This window comes from Salvia hispanica, chromosome 3 (assembly GCF_029641045.1).
Source record: "Salvia hispanica isolate PSC_SH4W2 chromosome 3, Shi_PSC_v1, whole genome shotgun sequence".
NCBI classification, from domain to species: domain Eukaryota; kingdom Viridiplantae; phylum Streptophyta; class Magnoliopsida; order Lamiales; family Lamiaceae; genus Salvia; species Salvia hispanica.
Genome location: NC_142694.1, coordinates 9,441,528 through 9,464,347, shown reverse-complemented (window position 1 = coordinate 9,464,347; position 22,820 = coordinate 9,441,528). Strand labels below are relative to the sequence as shown.

At 34.4% G+C, this 22,820-nt stretch overlaps 2 protein-coding genes across 15 annotated transcripts; one reads left to right on the top strand and one right to left on the bottom strand.

The window, feature by feature from the left end:
* The first annotated feature begins 4,741 nt into the window (after nt 1–4,741).
* Nucleotides 4,742–9,286, top strand: LOC125215160 (putative E3 ubiquitin-protein ligase RING1a). The gene is made up of 10 exons (XM_048116494.2): nt 4,742–4,999; nt 5,148–5,190; nt 6,471–6,529; nt 6,750–6,831; nt 6,909–7,029; nt 7,115–7,156; nt 7,442–7,957; nt 8,267–8,374; nt 8,483–8,677; nt 8,907–9,286. Exons 1-10 carry the CDS (start codon nt 4,864–4,866, stop codon nt 8,946–8,948), a joined length of 1,344 nt encoding a protein of 447 aa, XP_047972451.1. The 5' UTR covers nt 4,742–4,863; the 3' UTR covers nt 8,949–9,286.
* Nucleotides 9,287–11,089: 1,803 nt separating this feature from the next.
* LOC125212517 (protein FRIGIDA-ESSENTIAL 1-like) lies at nt 11,090–21,592 on the bottom strand. 14 transcript variants are annotated; one of them, XR_016136643.1, is made up of 10 exons: nt 21,289–21,588; nt 19,978–20,115; nt 19,616–19,823; nt 19,289–19,482; nt 18,228–19,174; nt 18,044–18,135; nt 17,931–17,963; nt 11,903–13,358; nt 11,634–11,827; nt 11,090–11,444 (listed from the first exon to the last, which is right to left on the bottom strand). XR_016136643.1 is itself a non-coding variant. In XM_048112715.2 (6 exons), exons 1-6 carry the CDS (start codon nt 21,509–21,511, stop codon nt 18,106–18,108), a joined length of 1,740 nt encoding a protein of 579 aa, XP_047968672.1. In that variant the 5' UTR covers nt 21,512–21,587; the 3' UTR covers nt 17,732–18,105. The 14 variants fall into 14 exon arrangements, 1 of the variants encoding a protein (XP_047968672.1); XR_016136645.1 differs by having other exon boundaries at nt 11,903–13,347; XR_007174730.2 differs by having other exon boundaries at nt 11,903–12,301; nt 13,063–13,358; nt 17,931–18,135; nt 21,289–21,587.
* Nucleotides 21,593–22,820: the final 1,228 nt, after the last annotated feature.

Sequence of the window (22,820 nt, the reverse complement as noted above, 5' to 3'; positions counted from 1 at the left end):
TCCAATCATACAATTGCAAATCTATTCGAACCACCATTGATAGCACATAACGGCTTCGACAGATGTTATTCAAATTATTTTTTGCTTTGAGATTAGAGAATGGGAAAGTCGAAGAAGAATACTTACCTTGTGATTAAATTTGGGGTTCCTCCCGTAAAAGAAGACAGGGAGTGACGATGTCTTCCTGCACCACCCAATCCACCGAAGGTCCAAAGCATTATATGGAAGAGAATTGAATTTTTCGTAACTTGGTAGCAATTGCACTTGTGCAGTCAATTGTTGGGACTTGGGAGCATATAAATTGAAGAGGTGCGACTGCGGTTTCATGTTTCAACAAGGTGTATAATTAACGCGCTCAATTTTCCTCTGATTAATAATGAAACGTTGAAATGTTCACTAAAATGAAAATATTACTATTATCTCTATATTTTTTTTTTCTTTTTTTGTTAGCTTACAAAATAATACTCCCTCCGTCCATGATTAAGTGTCTCATTTCTAAATGACACGGGTTTTAAGAAATGTTAAGAAAAGTGGGTAAAAGAAAGTTAAGTGAAATAGAGGTCCCACTTGTATATATTAGTTTTAAATGATGTGTGAGTGGAATGAGTTAGTGGAATGTGGGGTCTCTTTACCATTTATGGTAATTATGAACCGGGACTCTTATTCGTGGACGGACCAAAATGGAAAAACGGAACTCTTATTCGTGGACGGAGGGAGTATTATATAAATATCTCGTGCTGAAAAGCAAACGTTTTATATTTAATACGACAGAGAGTATAATTATCTTTTGGAAAACTATTTTAATATTCATCCGTATATGTACAACTACTACGAAATTACTTTTTATCCATTAATCTTTCTAAAATTAATGGTTTCTGATGATTTACTTAACTAATTTTATTTAACTACTCCTAATTTAAATACTATCTTTTTAAGTTTATGTTTAAATATTTTTACAAAAACTATAATCATTCAATAATATGGAATAAATCAGTAACTGGTGTTAGCGATTCTATTCTTCATACATCAATTTACGTTTACAATCTTTTGTTTTATTACTTTAAATTTGTAGTGATAGAATTATTTTTATTACTACCTCCGTCTACGGAAAATAGCCTTATTTTGCCAGTTTTTTATGTACACAAAAAATAGTCTATCCTATCTCTTATATTTTATCTACTTTTTCTCCTTGTCTCTTTTACTTTACCTATTTTTTTCCTCTTTTCTCTTACTTTACTAATTTTTTTTATTAAAATCTGTGCCGTTGAGTTGAGACTATTTTTAGACGGATATGGTATAAAATTGTAGAACTGCCACTAAATGACTCTCGTTATTACATAACGTAGCAATAGTGCTTAATGCAAATGTAACACTAACATGATAGTGTATAAATTGACTATCTTTAATGACATTAGAGAACATATTAAATTCTAAGGAGTATAACATTTATGATCTTATAAGTTCCAAGTATGTAGAGTTCTATGCTCATTTATTGTATAAGATCAAGAGTCCCCAACAACCCTGTAAATACATGAGTGTTGGATATTCACGGATAGAACACAAAAAAATTCTCAATCATGTCTTCTATCGCTTCCGTCTCTCGGTTATTACCATTCTAACAGGATGTGATTAGGCTATATTTATTTCTACTAGTGATAACTGATACCATGAAGATTAAGACGCACTGTAACTTCCAATTTTGCTTTCTGATCATTTGTGGACTAGAAAGGTCCAATCCGTAGTCAATGTGCCAATACAAAGGAAAATAGATATTGGGCTACAATCTACAGACGGACGATTATTAGATTAAAACAAATTTGCAAACCACGTTTACATCAGCATATTCACTGACATTAGCATACTGTACATCTAATATGAAGGGACATATAATAGAACATAAAGGCTTTCATGCTAGGTAATGGGCTTCCCTTCGGGAATACAACGGTTGTCTACAGATTATCACCACTCGCTATGTTTTGTACTAGTATAACGTCTATTTATTATGATATAATTTCTATATTTAATATTATTCCACTTTCCATAATTTGATTAAATGGATATCTCCAAATTAGCTATAAGTTTGCAAAATTTATGTCCAAGTGACGTGGCATGTTTACCCTTTTTATTTTTAATTATCAAAAATTATTGGTGAAGCATACCAAATCATTATGACACGGTGGAATGATCATGAAATTCTTACTCTTTATGAACGACTTTAGTATTTTGGAAAATTTTTGAAAAAATTAAACACGTTGACGAATGTGAGGCTGGGTTGCTATGCAAATTGTGCGGCCCTCAGCAACGAAAAGTAACTGGCCCATATCTAGGCGTAATGCTCGGGCCATTTAGGCACTTTAGTGGGTCGTCGTGATATTTGGGCTTTGGCTCAATTGTGGACTTTTAGTGAATTTCAATGGGACACTTAATTTCAATTGGAACACTTTTAATTTATTATATTTTATTATATTTCACTCGTATCTGAATTGCCATGCAAATTATGAAGAGTGACAAATAAGATGAAGCTTACAATAATAAAATTGTCATATATACATAAAATTATAGAACTATAAAAATAAATAAATTATAATTGAGAACAATAAATTAAACATAGAGCATGTAATTTCAAATGCCTTCTCGTCATTAATCCATAGTCGTAGATAGACACACTCATATGAATTCGACAACACATACACACGTACTCTCGTAAAATTTCTGGAATTCGACGATGCTAGTAGGAATGGTACTAAAACTGGATCACTGGCGTTGTGAACGGAAATGAATTGTTCTACTAGAAGAAGAGGAGCTCGAATAGAATGATGAAGAGGGAGGATTATTGATTGAATTGAAAAATGTCATAACAATAATAGAGGGACTCAATCCCTATTTAACCCTATTTTTATAATTCATGTGGAAAATAACAAAATTAGTGCAAAGTTTATGATTTTAAGAATAAATATTTCTAAAGTAAAAGATGGCTCCATCCGTCCCACTCTAAGCGAGTCACTTCTTTTTTTACATTCATTTTTAAAAAATTATGTAATATAATTAAAGTAGAGAAAATATAAAGTAAGGGAGAAAATAATGTAGAGAATAGTCATACCTGCATTATTCTCTTTTATACTTTATATTATCTCCACTTGCATTATTCATTTTTATACTTTATATTATCTCCGCTTTAATTATTTTATAAGTACTACTATCATTTTCTTTCAAAACGAGTGCAAAAATGAAACGTCTTGCTTATGGTTACAATTTTGTATAACTATTTGTTATAAGCCATTATAAAGCATGACCCTCTATATAAAACTTGTGCTACATCCGTCCTTAAAATAGAAACATTTGAAACGACACGAGTTTTAATGCACAATTGCGAGAAAATGATAAATAAGTAAAGTAAAAGAGAGGAAGAAAAAAATGTAATGGAAATAGTGTTAGTGGATTGTTGGCATGTCCTAAATAGAAAGATTCAAAAGTTTCAATTTTTAAGGGATCTCCCGAAATGGAAATAGTTTCTATTCTTAAGGGACGGGGGTATTACATTGATTTCTTCAATTTTATAATATGATGATACACGTCAAACAAAGTAAACTTAAATTAATAAGAATTATCAAGTTAACTAAAATTAACCTAATTTATCAGCACCTTTGAGTACTAATGTCACTTGAAACATGTGGTTGGCCCAAGTAGCCCGACGATTTTCTAGGGTTAGAATTGCAAAATTTATAACTTGAAAAACATCAACTTAAGTAACCGTAAATCGAATAAGATAAGGTTGCTTCGAAATTAACCCAAGCCCAATAGGATTGACCCACATAAGATAATCATCATTAGTTAATTTTCAATGTTCATTACATTTTTCAAACTTAAAAATTAGTCCAATAACTCTTATTCAAATACACTTGAAATTATTTTTTTATTCATTATTTGGAAGTTATACTCATTTTTATATTATTATTTTATTTTTACACTCATGATAAATATATTTCCACATATCTATGAGGTACGTATTAATTTTTTTAGTTGAAATAACACTCATTTGTATGCGTAATTATTTAATACAGATATAAAATTATCAATAAAATAAAAATTACTATTACCAAAAAAAGTTTGACCCCGGTTGGCCCTGCGAGTAAGCCCAAAACCTTAAAATCTATAGTTAGTGTTGAGAGTTTTATAACCTGAATGACCCGTTTTTGAATAGTCCAAATATGTTGACCCGATTGACATTCCCTAACTTTGAATATTTAAAATTTTAATTTAAAACAATATATTATTATTTTTTAATATTTACTTGTGAAATTAATGATAACAAATAATAAAACTCAACAAAATTAGAACATAATACTATATTTTTTTTAGTCGTTCTAGACTTTCCATACTTATTAGAATTTGCGCGCGAGTTAGCCCAAATTTACCTAACTTACAAACGCAGTGCCTAGAACAGTCGCGCGAAAATTTGATAAAACTGATATAAATAAATTTGATAAAGCTGATATAAATTTGATTAATTCATAGTATCTCATACCATAACACAACAACCAATTTGAGAAAGACATAAATTCATGTCTCACTCTATAACACATACAAGTAGCATAATTGAGAGACGTATATCGCCAGAGAAGTCTAGATAAACGATAGTCAAATTAGATTTAAGGTATATTCACATAAACAATTTGTTTGAAATATTTAATTAAGCAGTCGATATACATCGCCTCAAATTAGAAATAGAAATATATAAACGCACATTTCTACAAGCAGCCACACCACACCACACCGCACTCAATTTCTTCGCTGACTCCGTCTCACCTCCACCGCGCCACCGCCATCACCGCCGCGAAGCTACTCCTCCAAATCCTCAACTCAATGCCGGCCCAAAAGCGTCCCACCGAGACCACCACTCCGCCTCCTTCTCCGCCGCTACCGCTCGAGGAAGAAAAACCCGAAGATTCGCTCCAGGAAAGCGAGAATCACAACCAAGACCAGACCGTCAACTCCAGCGGTACGTCCTCGGATGTTTATTCATGTATACGTATTCGCACAACTTCTATTTCAGTTTCCAGTGAATTCGACCTTCTGCTAGCAATCAGAATCTCCTATACGTTTTTTTTTTTTTTACTTATTTATTTTTACGTGTGTTTGATTCTCAGATTCCGACGAGAGCTCTGACTCTAGCGATGCAGAAAAAGACGAGTAACTCAGTTTTCTCTCTCTCCCTCTCCTTTTCTCTACTTTTCATATGCGAACTCACATAAACAGACACGCACGAACATTGATGCAGGCGTATAGATAGATGCTCGTATTTGTGTATAATTTCTGTCCGGTTTGCCACTGCTGCGAATTTTGGCCTGGTTTGATGTGTGAATTAGCTGGTATAGCTTGAGATCTGCATGTTTTGTTATTCATTACGATTTGTTTACTAGAGGTTCGCGGAGAAGGATGAGGTCTGGCATATACATGAAGCAATTTCACATTTTAATCTCCTGTGATGAAATCTGCAATTCATCTTTGACAGCTGTGAACTCTTAGAATTGAAATCAATTTTGTGAACGGCTTTGGGTTTTCTCCCGAAATATGATGATTGATCCACTAAATCGTCTAGATATCAAGATTCTGTATTTGGTTAGGTCGTGTAGTTTCCTGCTCATGTGGACCAAAAGCACTTGCTCGCTTAATTATTGGAATTATTTGTCATGATACAGTATAATGCTATCTGTCTTTCTCAATAGTAATTTCATGGCAACAAATGTTAGTGGCTATTTTGCTGCTCCACAATCTGGCATGGTCATCCAGCATATAATTTTTTTCACCACTCTGATACTTTTCTAGAAGTGGAGAAGGAGCTCACTTAGAGGGCATCGGTTGTTATAGATGTCCGTGAGAAGCATCTAGGCTGTTTAAGTTTTCTAAGCATATTAGAAGTCTTTTATGTCTTCCTTGTCGGAAGTGTAGCAGTTGCGTTGTGATTGTCATACGCATAATTAAGTAGTAAACAGTGCTTTTCCTTGGTGTGGCCAAATAAGTTTGTGGTGGGGTCTAGTTGTTATGACATGTTAATGAGCATGTTCTATATTGAAAAGCCAAATGCAGTAGAAAATAAATGTGATTATGCGAGGACAGGAAGCTCGGTTGTTTTGCTTGGGAAAATTTGAATCTGTTTGTAATTGTGATAGATTTGGACCTATCATTGTCCCATGTGACATGATATTCTATTATAAGATTAAATACGCGTTATAGCATTGCTGCAGAAACTAGAATTCAGAATCAGAAAGGCATTCACTTTCATTTTATGTTTGGGATGGAGATAAAATACCCAACTACAATATGGAGATATTAATTAGAGGAGTTAATGACTTCCACAGTTGCCGCAATGTGGCAGAGAATATTTTTGTTTGTACTAATCCATGTTAGGCCATGTTTGCATTTTGCAATGTATGTAAACTACTATTAAAAACCTTTTTGTTCTATACCAGATTTATTACGGTGAAGTTGGGAGAAATACGCAAGGAAGTGCAGTGCCCAATATGTTTAGGTACAGTTCTTGAATCTCAGTTTGTGACATTTGCATATAAAAACTCTTTTATGCAAACAAAGTGTCAGATATCACATGTTAGTATTGGCTATTTGATTCCTTTGAAAATGCTGTCTTGCTAATAATGTGGCCAGGAATGGACAATGGTAATATATTTGGTGCCACCCATGTCTCTTTCCCTACATAAGTAATTCATAGCTGTTCATTATTCCTTGAACAGGTATAATTAGGAAGACAAGGACAGTCATGGAATGCTTACATCGTTTCTGCAGAGAATGCATTGACAAATCCATGCGCTTAGGGTACTTACTTCCATGTTCTATATATGGTATGAAGATTGGATTTTTCTCGCCTTCTAACTAGCAGTTTATTGATGCAGCAACAACGAATGTCCAGCTTGCCGCACACATTGTGCTAGCCGCAGATCCTTGAGAGATGATCCGAATTATGATGCCCTGATTGCCACTCTGTATCCTGATATTGATAAATATGAGGAGGAGGTACTAGTTGAGAAATGCTTTGCCTTTTATTTTCCTATATAAGATTTTATTTTCTTCATCAAGACATCCTTCTTGTTTCTTTCAGGAATTGGCTTTCCATGAGGAGGAGAATGCTCGCAATAAGCAGGTAGAGTTTCTCAGTTTTCAACTGAGGCTTCTTCTGCTTGTGGATTATGCAGTCTTGCAATCATATGCACACACTATGCTTTCTTTGAGATAGCTTAAATATATGTAGCCCGTATTCCTTAAAGATGCCTGGATTCCCTCACCCCCCTTTTTGGCTGCAAATCCTAATTATGTACTTATACTTATTCTCCACGAATGACTAGTAAACTGTTGCCTCTCAGCATTTGTAGTTAAGAATTGCCTACAAACCAAATACAATTGGCTTAGTGATTCTGTATGCTGACAGATACAAGCTTCTATTTCCCAAACATTTCGTCGGCAAGCTGAAGCACTAGGAAAGAAGCGAACATCAGCCAGAGTCACTGCAGCAGCGTTTGTCAGGCGACAGGGCAATTATCGAAATTTGAGAGGTCGGCGAAATCGGACAGCTGATCACCAAGGATCTGATGAAGAGGATGGAACTAATGGAAATGATGGTAGCAAAGACTCGTCATCAGCTGATGAACGCTCTCCAGACATGAAATCTAAGAGATATAAAAGACGGCGTGGAGCTCGGACTTCACAAACATCAGGAGCAAATGCAGATGGAGGTTCTGATGATAATAATTCTGATACCAACAGAGAATTATTAAGTGCTTCAGCTGGAATTATTGGAGGTACAGAAGTTTTTGCCTGGGGACGAGGTGGCATGCGCAGTAACGGCCGGCATGGTGGTCATTGTTGGGATAACATCAAACTTTCCAGGAATAACCGGCTTTCAAAGCTAGTTGATCATCTCCAATCTTCAAAGGAAAATGAAGAGGTTGTAGCTATAGTCTGTGCTTTTGACGTCGCAAATCCTGAAACTCACTTCTTGTTCTTATCTAGCTTCTCATTTAATTGGTCATTATATTAAGAGAGGCTGTACGGGGATGTGATAGGGTGTGGATAGTGTTGATTTGGAACTAATGAATCTCGAAACCTCCATACATCAGATTAAGTTGATTGCTTACTGTGTATTAAATGTGAAATTTAAGTTTGTGAGTTTGTGTGATTGCCTCATCAACGTTTTTGGATGTTGCCGTTTGATCTGCTATGGGAACTTAAAAGGGTTTTTATCTTCGTGTTTCAGTTGAAAGTCAGTCTGACACTTGTGTCATTGCTTGAGGACAAAATGCCCAGCCTGAAGCGACCTTACCTCTGCTGCAGTCCTCGATCATCAGTGAGACACTTATGCCAGGTATTTTCTCCTGCATTTTGCTGTGTGGTCTTTCATTTGCTGAAGAAAATTGTTGAGTTCGAATAAAGTGGAGACCCTGAAAGATTTTTATACCCATGCCTCTTGCAGTATGTTGCTATGCAGACATCCACTGAAGCTAGTGAGATTGAGATACTAATAATTAAAGATTTTCATCCTGTAAACAACTCTTCAATTATCAAAAATGAGCCTGGCATTCTCAATGCTTGCCACAATGAGTTGCAGCTTTTGAACGAGAATCAGACACTGGGGGAAATTCATGGCAGTTTTACTCAGCAGAATCTGGTAAGATTTGTTCCCTTATGATGTACAAAGACTTCAACTGATTCTTCTGATTCTGTCTTTTGCATGCATGATTTTACTTTAGCACCTTATGTAATGAGCACATTAGATTGAACATGATACTTGTGATCTTCACGCCCATCTGCTCACCTGCCCGTTTACTTGTTTGCATGGTTACCATCCAGGAATATACAAGAGATTATTAACCTAGTTATGACCTATATCTGTTCAGGTTATTGCATACCGGCAGAAGGTGCAAGGTGCATGTAATTGACTGGGATGGAGCTTAATCTCTCTCTCAAATGAACTAGTATGATGCAGGAAACAAATCTGATTTTATATATTTAAAACTACATATTTTGTGGATATTACATACCGATGAATTTATGACTCTTGTACAATCAATTCTAGTGTAAGTTTATATCTGGTGGCTTCACATTATATACTATATAGGAAGAGGACCGGGTGAGCCCTACAAATGTAGGAGAGAAATGAGAATCATTTTCAGCTCTTTGATAAAAAAAGGTTTATGTTGTATGCATTTCCTTATTGAATGAGTGTAACATATGTGTTCGAATCTCATCAGGCGAAAATTTAGTATCCTTTCGGTCATTGCTCATTTGTTGATTATATGCGTTTGTTCGCCATTCTCATTCCTCACAAAATCTTATTTTCACTGTATGTTTTACCAGATGAGTGTCCCATTTCCAAATATTTTGATTTTCATTCATTCTTCAATTTCTATTTGTTTGCTTTGGCACAGTTTTTGAAATATAGTATCCGTATTCACGTCTGCTCTCCCTTCTATTAATATTTGTGCTTTTTTTTAGAGAGTTACAGTTCTACTTATTTCTTAGACTAGTCCTATAATCAATCAATAATTAGAATAGAGAAGCCAACTCCAAATGCACCCTTTTGTTGTCTGTTTCAAAGATCACCCAAGTTTCAAGCTTCAACCATGCTTGCTCCTAGTATCCCTACCGTAGTGCCTACAAATCAAATGAAATCATCACATTAGTCAAGTACCATAGACTTCGCTATTGAATTAGTACTATTTCACAGTAGGATTGTTGAAATCACTTGAAAATCAAATTTATATACATATGTAGGAATTTGGGCTATTTTAATCAATTAGCCATGATATATGCACCATACTCTAGTCTCCTCTATCTAACCATCAAATTAAACACAAATCATCCCACAGCTGATCAGGAAGCACAATGTTCTAACTTTGAATTGCTTTTAATTTATTCTGGAATTAGTATGATCATCATGTTTTACCTATTATATTGCTGATATTTCTAATACAATATTATTAGTTTAGAGTTTAAACTTTGTATTTCTAAATTTACCTTATTATAAATTCAAACATGTGCTTAAATTCATTTCAATATAGCAGATGACACATACACTTGTTATTTACGCGTGTGAGTTAGAACAATTATTAAACAGTTAGGAATGTGTAAGCAATGATACGATAATCACATCACATTTATAACGTCAGTGGACTCCCACCATCTTGTATTTGAGCATTGAATGAATTTTTAGAACAATTATAAACAGTTAGGAATGTGTAAGCAATGATAAGAAAATTCACATCACATTTATAACGTAAGTGGTTGGTGCTTACTTCTAACGTAATTCTTAAAATAAAGACAATTTTTTGTTGTCAAAGAATCAACCTTGGTAAGTCGCAAATTGTAGAATGGTAGGTCAAGACATTAAACAAAAATAAATAAAAAAACAATAACACGCCTAGTCCTTCCCAACTAGCAAAAAAACACACAGAAATAAGGTATAAAAAATACATACCCCTCTCTATGAGTAATTTTTTCATTTTGCAAAGTTCTATCATATGAGTCATTTCTATACTGCCTTCGTACTTTAAAATTAAAAACTAGTACTATTTTCATTTTCGCCCGTCTCTTAAAATTTGAAACTTTTATTTTAGAAAACTTTTTTCAACTCATTTTTCATTAATAATACTTTAATCATTTTTTCTTTCTAATTTACCAATTATGCTTTTAAACTTTTGTCATTCCAATGATTTCTATTTTTAATAAATGAAAATAGGAGTATATGCTTACAAATAACACATTTTCTCATTCTGAATTTATAATTCTCATACTTTATTTTTCTCCCTACTTTATTGTCACTCATACTTTATTTTATCTCTATTTAATACAGTAAATATTTTTTTCCTTAATCCTTATGCCGAACAATAGGAGTATTGTTTTGTCATTCAGTAAATACTTTTAATACAGTAAATATTTAATACAGTAAATACTTTTACAGAACAATAGGAGTATTGTTTTGTCATTCAGAGAAACTTTTTCATTCTTATAATCTCCCTTAACCAACCATAGCAGTAACATTTTATTTTCTTAAGAGGTAAGAAGATGAAATGCATCATAGTTAATAAAACATTTATCCTCCAACTAATAAGACCGTTCGAGTCACCACAGCCACAAGTTGAAATGAAGAACCATTATTCATCATATTCAAAAACCAAATCATTCTGCACATTTGGTTTGCAAAATTTGATAACAACAGTTAAAGTTTGAACAAGAAATTTCACAAAGGCCGGCTAGGATGCAGATAACATTGGAAAATTCACCTTAACGAACTCCATTTGAAAGTGACACTAGATGAGTTTAAGCAGTAGCACCAACATTTGGAGTCGGTTTCAAGCTTGTTTCGGAGTCTCCCACATCCAACCTCGTATGCATCAACAAATACTTCATTCAATACTTTTCTTTTCTTTCAGCAACTAAATTGAGGCATCAGAAAATTATTTTATAATGTGACAGAGCTGTACACATCGAAATAGACAACAGAACATAATGCAATAGGTTTCTATTACTCTGGGAAGGAAAACTACATATACAAAACTAAAGGAAAAATAAAAATATAGGATCCTAGCTTTGCATATAAAGCCAACAGATTATGGGAAGCTTACCTATCTGTCAACACAAGTCCAGTAGTTCACCATGCCAAAGAAAATGTTCCCAGATGTTGCGGCAGATTTCGCCTCGAGCGAGTCACTTTCCTTCGCAGGCCTCATCAGCTCGAAAGAAAACAAGGAAGACCAGGAGTTCGAATTCAGCCGCTCCAATGCTGGCTCGATGAATGTGAGCCCAAACAACTGTTCACCTGGTAAGTCAATTTCAAACTACCAGCAAGCGAGTACAATACGCAGTTCACGGCATCGAGCTTCTAAGAAAGTACCTTTGGAAAGTTTCCTACAAATTCCTCGGAACAGGAGAGAGTCGGATGTGAAGCAGCCAAATCACCAAAGTAGCAGCAGGAAGCAAGTTTCCCAAGCCAAAAGGAGAGCAAAGGAGAAGCACTCAGCAGGAGACAAAAGTTTCAGTCAAAAGTTGTTCTCATCATTTGCCACCCCTTGCAGAGATTGTCGTTCCAGTCAACCAACCCAAAGCATCAAACAACACAAGTTGCAGTGAGGAAAGTATACAATAACAGACTTCACTTTCCACAGCTCATCACTTCTATCAGCTGAGCTTGCAATTGCTAATGGCTTGTCTGCTGATTTGTTGCAGCATATCCAGATAAGAAAAGATCACCAAATTTCCAGAATATAACCTTCTCAAGAAGGAACCTTTTTTTCTTAGGAGTAAATCAGAATATTTTATCAATCAGATCATCAGTATTTTGTAACCATTTATTGCATGACCACAAAAGCATCATGAAGCCAGTAATTAATGGAAGTAACTAAGAGGAGCTCATTTAAGGAAAATGACTTAACTAATGCTTGTGAATACAATAAATTCATTGGTTACTGAAGTGGAGAGAACTAAAAGTAGAATTCTTAAAATAGGCTGCCAACCTAAAAATCCTACTAAGAATGATTTTTTTTGCATAATATTTTCTAGTAATTTAGAACTCCATGGGTTGTAAATGAGCTTTCACTATGAGCTTCAAGGTGAGATAAATCACGACAAAACCAACTACTAGGAAACAGCAGTAAATAAAGGGGGAAAGAGAACCTGACTGCAGTGACATAATACATTTCATATCTTTGACAAACCAAGTCATGATATTAACAGCAATGGATTTATGTTGCAGTGTGGCAACAGTCAAATTAGTTTATCCAACAACTGATGACCACAAGCCCAGGAAGACCAATGCATCTACTTCTTTATTAACAATAGAAGAGATTAATTATGTTTTCCTCTCTTTCAATTGCAAAACCAACATCCCAGAATTATCTCCTCCAATTTAAACTTACAAGGCTTCTATAGCAAACTTCATAGGATAGCATATTCAGATTTATGTGAAATCTGGATGTACAGTTGTACACCAAATTTCAGTGGTCTATGATTTCCATGCAGTAAATGAGTAGTCAGGATAAGGTCAAAAAATATTACCTACTATTAACTCCTACTCAGTGATCCCATGGCAATAAGACATTAACAGATATAAATGAAACTGGAAGGGCCCATGAGAGACTTCTTTGCTTCATTCTAACCACGCCAACAGAAGCACCTGATTCTCAAAGAAGGGTTGCAGACGCTCTACCTGGTGCGCATGCATTTTTTAGACTTCACATTTGATTGCCATGCACCTTCATGAGTGTCTTTAATGAGAAAATCTGGACGAGTTTCTGCCTATCTTGATTGCACATGCACGGGGTGTAGCATCCTGATGACCCTCTACAAAGTCCCTTATTTTAATTTAGGGGAAAAAATAAGTTGTCAGACAGCACACAATTGACCAAATTCATGATAAACATTCGTGCTAGAGGCCTAACTAGGTCATACTAAAAACTACTAGGACACAATGGCAATGGGAAGATTCATAATTAGATCGTGTCTCTCTACTAATATTATGATAGCTCCATATCTCTAGGTTTAGCAGCATTGAAGACATGAGAACCAACAGACAAGTTCTTCTACATTGTTTAGTTGTTTATCTAGTTAGGTATTAATTGTTGAGATATCCACATATGAATAGTTTTCCATGGAAAGATATTGTTTAGTGTGTTAAATAAAGAGAAAAAAAGTAATTGAATGAATTAATGGAGAGAAAAAGGTAACTGAAATAATAATGAAGAGAGAGAAATGATGGTTGAGTGTATTAATTAGTGTGTACTTTTTCCAAAAAAAAGGAAATGTATGGTTGAGTGTATTAATTAGTGTGTACTTTTTCCAAAAAAAGGAAATGTATGGTTGAGTGTAGTAATTAGTGTTTACTTTTTTTCCAAAAAAAGGAAATGTAACAACTTGTGGGACAAATTAAAAAAGAAAGTTTGACATCTACCTTGCGACGAAGGGAATTTTATTTTATTATTTTATTTTACTAATGAGTACTCCCTCCATCCCATTATATGTGAGGAGTTACTTTTGGGCACGGTATTTAAGAAAATGATATTTATTGAGTTAAGTGAAGAGAATAAAGTATGAGAGAGGAAAATGTAGGAGAGACAAAGAGAGAACAAAATAAAAAAGAAGAATAAAGTAAGAGAGGGGGAATAAAGTAAGACAGAAAAAAGTGTCGCTTATTGCCAAAAAAAAAAGGAAATCAATCCCTTACAGTGAGGCAATACAAAATGGAAAGCTGATCACTTATAGTGGGGCAGAGGGAGTATCATTTTACTCCCTTTATTCCTTAAAAATATGTGCACTTTCTATTTTCGTCCGTCACATAAAAATATGGGTGCATTTCCATTGATGGAAAGTTATCATATGAGCTTTAACTATACTTATATTTTCCCTCTGTCTCCTTTTGCCATTTAAGTCTGTCCCACATATTTAGTCCACTTTTTATTTTTGGAAACCTTTTTACCACACATTCAATTATATATTCTTATAATAATTAATTAATTTCAATATTAAAATTATAATCCACTAAATTATACTACCCTCATCCCAATAAATATGAAACGTTTGGTTTCAATTGTATTGTGAGTAAATGAAGAGAGTATAAAGTAAAAGTGAGGAAAAAGTATAGGTGGTGTTGTAATAATTTTAGGAAACGTTTCATTTTTAATCGCCCAAAAAGAAAAACGATTCATTTTTAATGGGAAGGGGGGAGTATTTATTATTAATTAAATTTGAATTAAATAATACTCCAAATTTATCTATTTTTATTCTTTTGTTAATTCTATTTATTACTCACTAAATTATAGTTATATTTTACTAGTGCAAGTTTAAATAAAAATTACTCCCTCCGTCCCAACAAAGTTGGTACAATACTTTTGGGCATTACATGTAGTATGTGTTGACATTAACTTGATTATTGAAAATATTGAAAAGTCAAATAAAATTATCAAATTTTATAATGCTAACATATGCAATTAGAATCTCATTAGAATCCTTATAAATTACCTTTAATTTGATGTATGTTTTGTGAATTTTTAAAAAAATATCTAGATAGTTATACAAGTTCGAGTTTGAAGATATTTTTTAAAAGTTAGTTATAACTAACAAACTTTAATTTTCATTAATTCCTTTGATTGACATTATTTACACATCGAGTTGACATCGATACTCTCTAATTGACATTGTTAAAACAACTAGTTGATATCGCGTGAAAATTAATCTTGGCCGTTTGTTTTCAAATCGGATTGACTAGATTTGATAATAGTTATGAATTTAGTGCTTGTCTGGTAGCCTATATAAGACCAATATATATGAGTTATATGGATTATTTGGCTGTTTGGTAGATAAAATAAGACCATGATAGGCCATCAAAGCCCATCTCGGTCCGCTGAGGCCCAGAGTGAATTAGTTCAAAAGGATGGATTATTTAACAGCCCAAAGAGTGAGATAGCATATCCTTATCTTAAAGCCCATCTTGATTATTATCTTGTGCTAATTTAACATGTATGCCGAACATGCACTTAAGGTGTAGTTAGCATCTTAATAGGACCATAGTATTAATTATACTTTATGATTCACTAAATTATAAAAAAACATTGTACTTTCTACCTCCTATAATATCTACGTCCTATAATAGATGACACACTTGGATAACGGCAAAGGAGTTTGGGAGATGTTATTTTGTGTGTTATGTAGAGAGAAAAAATAGTATATTTATATTACAGGGAAGAGCTCTCTAAAAAAATGTGACATCTTTTACGGGACAAACTAAAAAGGAAAGTGCAACATCTATTATGGGACGGATGGAGTACAATATATACTCTTTCCGTTTCATAGAAACAGACTGAATTTATTTTTTCATTCGTCAAAATAGAAATAGTCTATATCCATTTATGGAATCTTTCTCCTTCTCTTTTACTTTATCACATATGGGTCCCACCATCCACTTCATTATTTCAACTGGTTGTTAGACCAATTGACCTACTTTTTTGTTATAGTATTTCCGATTTGACCAGTGGTCTAACAACCGGTTGAACGTACCGTGAACCGATAACTTTGCCGGTTCATTTACAAACTCGATTTTTAAACATTGATTTAGTACAAAGATATAGGCTGGGTTATTAGGAGCAATGTTGTCAATGACAACTTATGGCGGTGACCCCAAAAGCCGTCACAAGGATATTGCATATCGTGTGGCGGGACATAGCAATTGATGAATAAATATATAGAATATTACTCCCTCCATTCCTGAAAAGTATGAACATTTGGTTCAACACGAGTTTCCATGCTTAATAGGTAAGTAAGAGAGATAAAAAGAAAAAGTAATTAAAGTATTTTTATTGGAGAGTGAGTCTCACCTCAATAGAGAGAAAAAAGAGTTTCCAAAATTAGAAGCTCATACTTTTCAAGGATGGACTAAAAGTGAAATAGTTTATACTTTTCATGGACGGATGGAGTATTAATATATACTTCATATGTCCTTTCATTTCAACACAAGAATAAAGAAAATGATATTTATTGAGTAAGTGGAAAGAATAAAACATGAGAGATAAAGAGAGAATAAAGAAATGAAAAACAAAGTAAAAAATAGAGAGAAAATGTGTTGCTTTTTTTAAAAAAAGAAATCAATCACTTGCAGTAGGACAACCCAAAATGGAAAGTTGATCACTTGCACTGGGACGAGGGAAATTATATAATTCAAAAAATTAGAAAATAATAAAAATGTATAAAATCTATAATCTTAAAATGTAAAGCATAGTCACAAAAAATCATATAATATGTCTAATAACCAAAGTCTTAGTTAAACAAAATATAAAGTCATGATAATTAATACTTTCTCGTCCCTCTGTAGTAGAGGTGTTATTTTTCCAGCACGGGATTTTATTGTTTTAAGTGAGTTGATTAAAAGGAGAATAAAGTAGAAACGAAAAGAAAAATGAAGAGAGAATAAAGTAAGAGAGAGTAAAATAAGATAGAAGGAAATGTAATGTTTTTTGGCAAAATAAGGAATGACTGTGGCACAACCAAAAAAGAATACAACTCAGCTACAGAGGGACGGATGGAGTAATAATAATGTCTTAATTAAAATTTTACTCAATAGTCATCATTCCCAACAGCATAGTCATCTTCACCCTCATCTTATCATCGGCATCCATTGATTCATCCAGAGGGGCGTTGGCCATGCTGGAGGGCGTCGGTGGTGCTGGAAAAAGATGGAGGTTGGAGGGTTAGGAAGGTTCTAAAATAAGTCAAGGGGCGATGTTGGAGGGTGGCGGGCCAATGACAAGGCAGTTGTGGCCTTGTGGGTGCCGCTATGGTAGAATTTGGGTAAAGGAGAAGATTTAGGGTTTATCATTCTGATTTTTGAACTTAAATCTCTTTTTAATTGAAATATGGGTTTGGTTATATGGGTGAATGGGTCGAGTTATGCATGTAAAAGGTCGGACTGAAAAGTCAAAATTGACTGTCATGGCAGCCGACACAAAAAACTCAAACAAATCGGAGTGGCAATGGCATTTTACCGAAATCTGCCATGGCTAATATTGATAACATTGACTAGGAGCGAGGGGCGCTCCATGGCAATTAGGTGAAATTTGGGGCGCAAGACGAGCATGAGCCCCACAAATTGGGGCACACAAATGCTTCATGTTTGGATTTGTCTTTATGTATTGTAGGGTAGTTTAAACGAGTATAACACATTGATGAGGGGGCAGAGTAACTAAATATAGGTTCCCCACGGGTTGGCAGATTAATGTCAAAAATAGAGTATAACACACATTTATGACACCTATGTTTGCAACAAAATATATAAACAATTATTTATCGGCCATTGTTTGAGAAAAGTAAATATATATGCTTAAACCTATATGCAGATTTGTGCAAGTTATTTACCAAAATTCCATTCGGAAACTTACACTATAGATATCTCTTGAACCTGATAAAGGTTTCTGAAGTTTCACCAATAAATTAGATATCTTAAAGATGAAGCTTTTTGTTTTGATAAAAGGAAGAAGCATAAAGGGCCCACCATGAAGGGATCAAATTTTCCTTTTGCGGAGAGTCCAGCACAAGCATAATCATTCAACAGTCTCACATTTTGCCATAAATATTGAGGTATCCCTGCAATGATAATGACCAGATCAAGGATTGTTTCTAACAAGGTGTAAAATTTGATTTAAATACTTGTCAATCAATTTACTGAAAAGACTAACCTCAACTAGCTTTGCAAGTTTGGGCTGAGATAAAGAAAGATATGACTGGACAGATTCTTCTGTGCTAGGAATTTGGTGGGCTGGCAAAGAACTAAGAACCTTGTTGGCAGCCTTCTTAACAATCAACTTATGGGCATCTTTGCTTAGAAAGCCTTCCCGCCAAGATGGTTTCACTAATTCTTTCACAGATTCTATTAGTGCAGATTGGAAATATTTGAAAGCCTTCGTATCACTTTGCACATGATCATCTTGCCTAAAGTCAGCTTCAATATCATATTTTGTGCCTGATCCGCCAACTTCAGATATTGTTCCATCCACTGTCTTATTGAGTTTCACTTCATCATCATTGCTAGAGCTCAATATATTTTCCTTCCCATTATCACCGGCAAGAACATCATTCAAAAGTTTTGCCTCCCCTTGAGGACTGCTTGACTGAACAGCTACATTCTTATCAGATGATCCCTGGTCAGAATGTGAAAATATTGCCTGGATATCCATAACATATTTCTGATCAGCGCTGTTATAGCCACATTCTTTCAGCAATATGCTTCGAGTAATCTCATGAGATGGGCAGAAAGGAGCAGATAGCTGCCAATCAAAAGAAGAGAAAGTAGCTTCCAACTTGGGTGGCTTGGGTTCCCTGAAGCTACCATCACGCAACAGAGAATCTGATTCAGAACGAAAAGCTTGCGGAATACTTTGTTGCATGGAAGAGGATATGTAAGCATGATGCTCCAGACCATCTCTAGCATTTAAAATTCCTTGGACAGGAGGACCGCCATAGTTCTGGAAATTATCCAGATATAAGTTGTGCCTGACACTCCTATCTTCCCGTGCAGGAGCACCCGGATAGTTACCATCTTCAGGAAGAGCCAGTTTTTCTGTCTCACTACTTAAATTTGTGTCCCCACTTTGTAGGGGTGGAATAAATGCCCTAGAAGATGCTGCTACAACCACAAAAAAATATGGTTGGCTTATAATATCTAATGAACACAAAACACAAGCATACTTCACAGCATGCTTGTATCAGATGTCTTGCTACAAAAAAATATACAAGTTACCTTCCCTCCCCAAGGCTTCGCTTTTTATCATCACTGCATCTGGTGCGTCCTTTGTGTGAAGGAACCTACAAGACTTTCCTCTGATGCACCATCCTTTGGCATGAAATTCACACACCATCCTTATTTTTTTGCTCTCACGATCAATTTCAGCACTAGGTGAAGGATCCCTAAACCTTATTTTTGCAGCATGCAACCTGAGAAACTTATAGCTACCATCAGGATACAATTCCATAAAGAATGACTAAAGGTGAGATGTGAGTATAACTATAATCTCTTAGGTGCAATGTTAAAGTTGTATGACATCTGGAATTCAACAAGAAGTTTAACCTGGGTGATATGTTGCCAACACCTTCTAAAGCAGACTGGTTGGTTTTTTCCATGATTGATGCAATAGCACTATCATTCTCCCCAGAAGTATTATCCATTGTGGATGTGACATTAACATCTCCAATGGAAGGAGAGGTTTTGGCATGATTTACTTCTCCACTGTCATTCAAAGGTATCTTTTCCTGATTGTATTTAGAGATTTCTCCCCCTGCGAGAACACAGTAAGTTATAGACAAATGTGGTTCGCAAAAGCAATCGGAAATGGCTGATACAAGACTGAAAATATGGTGTGGAAGTGGCATCAACCTAGAAATTTTCTACTTAAAGTCACCCCTTGAGTCATAAAATGCTAGAATCCTCACCATTGCCATATAATTCTTCTTTTTCACGTGACTCAAAAGGTTTCACATCTCCAATTTTTGAAACCAAAAATTCTTCAGTAAAGGAACTTGATTGTCTATGGTCTTTCTGCTCATCAAGCTCTAGAATCTTACCAGTATCTACAATAAGAAAGAGAACAAAGAAATATAAGATCAGACTGCACCAGGCATGCTACCTAAAAGCATCCTGATAGTAGTATAGCTAACAGATATCAAGGAAGATGTTAGAGGACTGGTCCATGGAGTAATAAAGCAAAACTGGACTGGTCAAAGCAGATGTGTACCACCAACTCCTAAACAATACGCCTTTGTCTCTCATTCCATGACAAATGGAAGGCAAATCTGTCTTATCCCAGCCACAACTTCTATCATCAAATCAAATCTTTACCTAAAGGTTTCCTCTTTTTCATATCAAGAATTCCATCCTTTCCTTTTCTGTTGACATTATACTAGAGAATTCTAATAGACGAAAATCTTAGCACTGAGCTAAAACTAGCACTATGTCAATGAAGGAAAACAACCGACAAGCCAAGGAAAGAGGTCAAGGGAAAGACCAGCAGGTGCACAACATTGAGGACAAACAAGGGAGTTCAAGTACAGTGTTATCAATGGTGGATAGAGGGTTATGGTAATTTGACAAAAAAATCACCAGATGGTTATGGTGGATGGTAGGCTGTTGTAATATGCCGAAAATCCACCATAAGGTTATGGCAGATGTCATAACAGGTTATGGAAGACGTGTGGTAGATTTGATAAGAAACAATTTAAACATGTAAGAGTCTGTATATAAGTATTTATTGGGTCTTATTTGCTTGTATTTTTCAGTTGGCGTCAAGATTTTGCGAAAAGGAAAATTTGTTCTGTTAGTTGAATTCATTGAGAGGTCAAGAGCAATGGCCAAGCCGCCAAGCACAGTATATAACTGTTGGAGCTAGCAAAAGTCATAAAAGGCTATGAGAAGCTTCAACTGTTCCCTAAATCTGATAAGGCCGCAGTCCACAACATAGATCTTAAGACTAATATAAACCATGTCTCTCAAACTACGACTATAAAAGGTAAAACATGAGTGCTGCATTGTTTTCCAGACAAAGTACTAGTGTTGAATTATAACGAGCTCTGAAATTTCAATGAGTATATAGTTCTGATCAGAGACGTTTCACCAAAACACACAACAACTGAACCAACAACAAGCACATATACACGCATGCAATCCAAAATTATTTCAACAAGTATAGCACCAGAAATAGTCACAAAAATAAGGAAAGGGCACAGTCATTGAAAAACAAAACTAACCAGTTTCCAGATTTTTTAGGCTCGAAGCAGTTAGATCCTCTCCAATTTCAACATCCCCTCCATTTTCGACATGATCGGCTCCGACATCGTCTTCTTCCTCTACCTCTTCCTCGACTTCAATCTCTATTTCCTCTTCGATTTCCTCGTACACGATCTCGTAATCCTCATCATCTCCTTCGGGGATCGATGGTTTCGGCGAGACCACGGCGGAGGATGGAACCATTAGGGCTTTACAATGGCACAAGAGGCGGCGGCGTCGTATGCGGGTGATGATATATTAGTGAATTTGCTGTCTACATCGATGTCTTTTTTCTTTATATAGGAGTACAAAATTGAAAAATACGGCTAATTTGCTATTGCTTAGGAAATTTTATTATAAACACTATAGATTAGGGATCGCAATCTAAAAATTGTTTGAACTCGTTCGATTGGGGATCACATTTTTGTGAGATCTTTTGTAATAAAATAAGCGGAAAACTTCTATAAGCGAGCTTCACGAGCGGCACGTCGTCAACTGTTTAGTTACATAATATTGGCGCGCGTTTATCGAGTGCACATCGTTAACGGTTTAGTTAAAAAATCATAATATTGGCGCGCAAAAGAGTGCGATCTCTTAAAATAGATAGCGTTTATAGCTTTTAGTACATATTTATGATATTGGCGTTTACAAGAGTGCGATTTCTTAAAATAATTAGCGTTTTATAGCTTTCATTACGTACATAAGAGTGCGATCTCTTTATATAATTAGAGCTTATCTATCCAAATTACTTTAGAAAATAAAAAATGAAAATTATAATGACACACTTTATATCCATATTGAGATTTGTGAAAACTGTGAAGGATTTAAGATAAAAAAAAAAATTAAGATAATGATTCAATAGTGCTGTTTGACATGAAGGATAAAAATAATTGAGATTTCAATTGTGTAAATTAAGCAGGTAAATTGTAAAATGACATTTTTACTACTTTAAAAAAATTGAATATATAGTATTTAATTCTATTTAGTAGTAGTAATTACTAATTATGATTTGGTTGTTGACTTATTGAACTAGATTATTGATTTATTAATGAATCTAGTGAAAAAATATAATTAATCAAGTATTATTAATTAAGAATCAAACAAAATTGAGGATTAATTACATTTATGAGAAACATTGTTTTTAGTTTTTAGGCGTCTACCGAGAAAATGTACAAGTCATTTGCCAAGAAAAAAGTTTTAGTGTCAAAGTTTGTTGGAAAAAAAGTTTAGTTCACACCATTGTGATAGTGTAATAAAATGAATAAAAATTCTATTCCATTAAAATACTATGAATGATTATTTTATTTAAATTTTTATTTATTGTGAATTTTTTAATAACTGTGGATATTTTTAAGAATAAAATTAATTACATATTTTTTAATACAATATAAATAAGGAAAACTTGTAATAGTGTAATTTTCCTCCTATAAGGCTATAACTATAAACAGGGTCAAATTAGTCATAGAAGTGTGTAGTTAATGATGCTACTCATTCAAAATAATTTTGGTCTTAT

Bases quoted from the DNA above. Each gene is read 5' to 3' on its own strand.
- LOC125215160 (XM_048116494.2), top strand. From the start codon at position 4,864: ATGCCGGCCCAAAAGCGTCCCACCGAGACCACCACTCCGCCTCCTTCT. The intron at 5,191-6,470 runs GTAACTCAGTTT...GTTCTATACCAG, and splicing joins AGCGATGCAGAAAAAGACGA to ATTTATTACGGTGAAGTTGG. The intron at 6,530-6,749 runs GTACAGTTCTTG...TTCCTTGAACAG, and splicing joins GCAGTGCCCAATATGTTTAG to GTATAATTAGGAAGACAAGG.
- LOC125212517 (XM_048112715.2), bottom strand. From the start codon at position 21,511: ATGGTTCCATCCTCCGCCGTGGTCTCGCCGAAACCATCGATCCCCGAA. The intron at 20,116-21,288 runs GTTAGTTTTGTT...TTCTTATTGTAG, and splicing joins CCTAAAAAATCTGGAAACTG to ATACTGGTAAGATTCTAGAG. The intron at 19,175-19,288 runs GTAACTTGTATA...TTGTGGTTGTAG, and splicing joins CGAAGCCTTGGGGAGGGAAG to CAGCATCTTCTAGGGCATTT.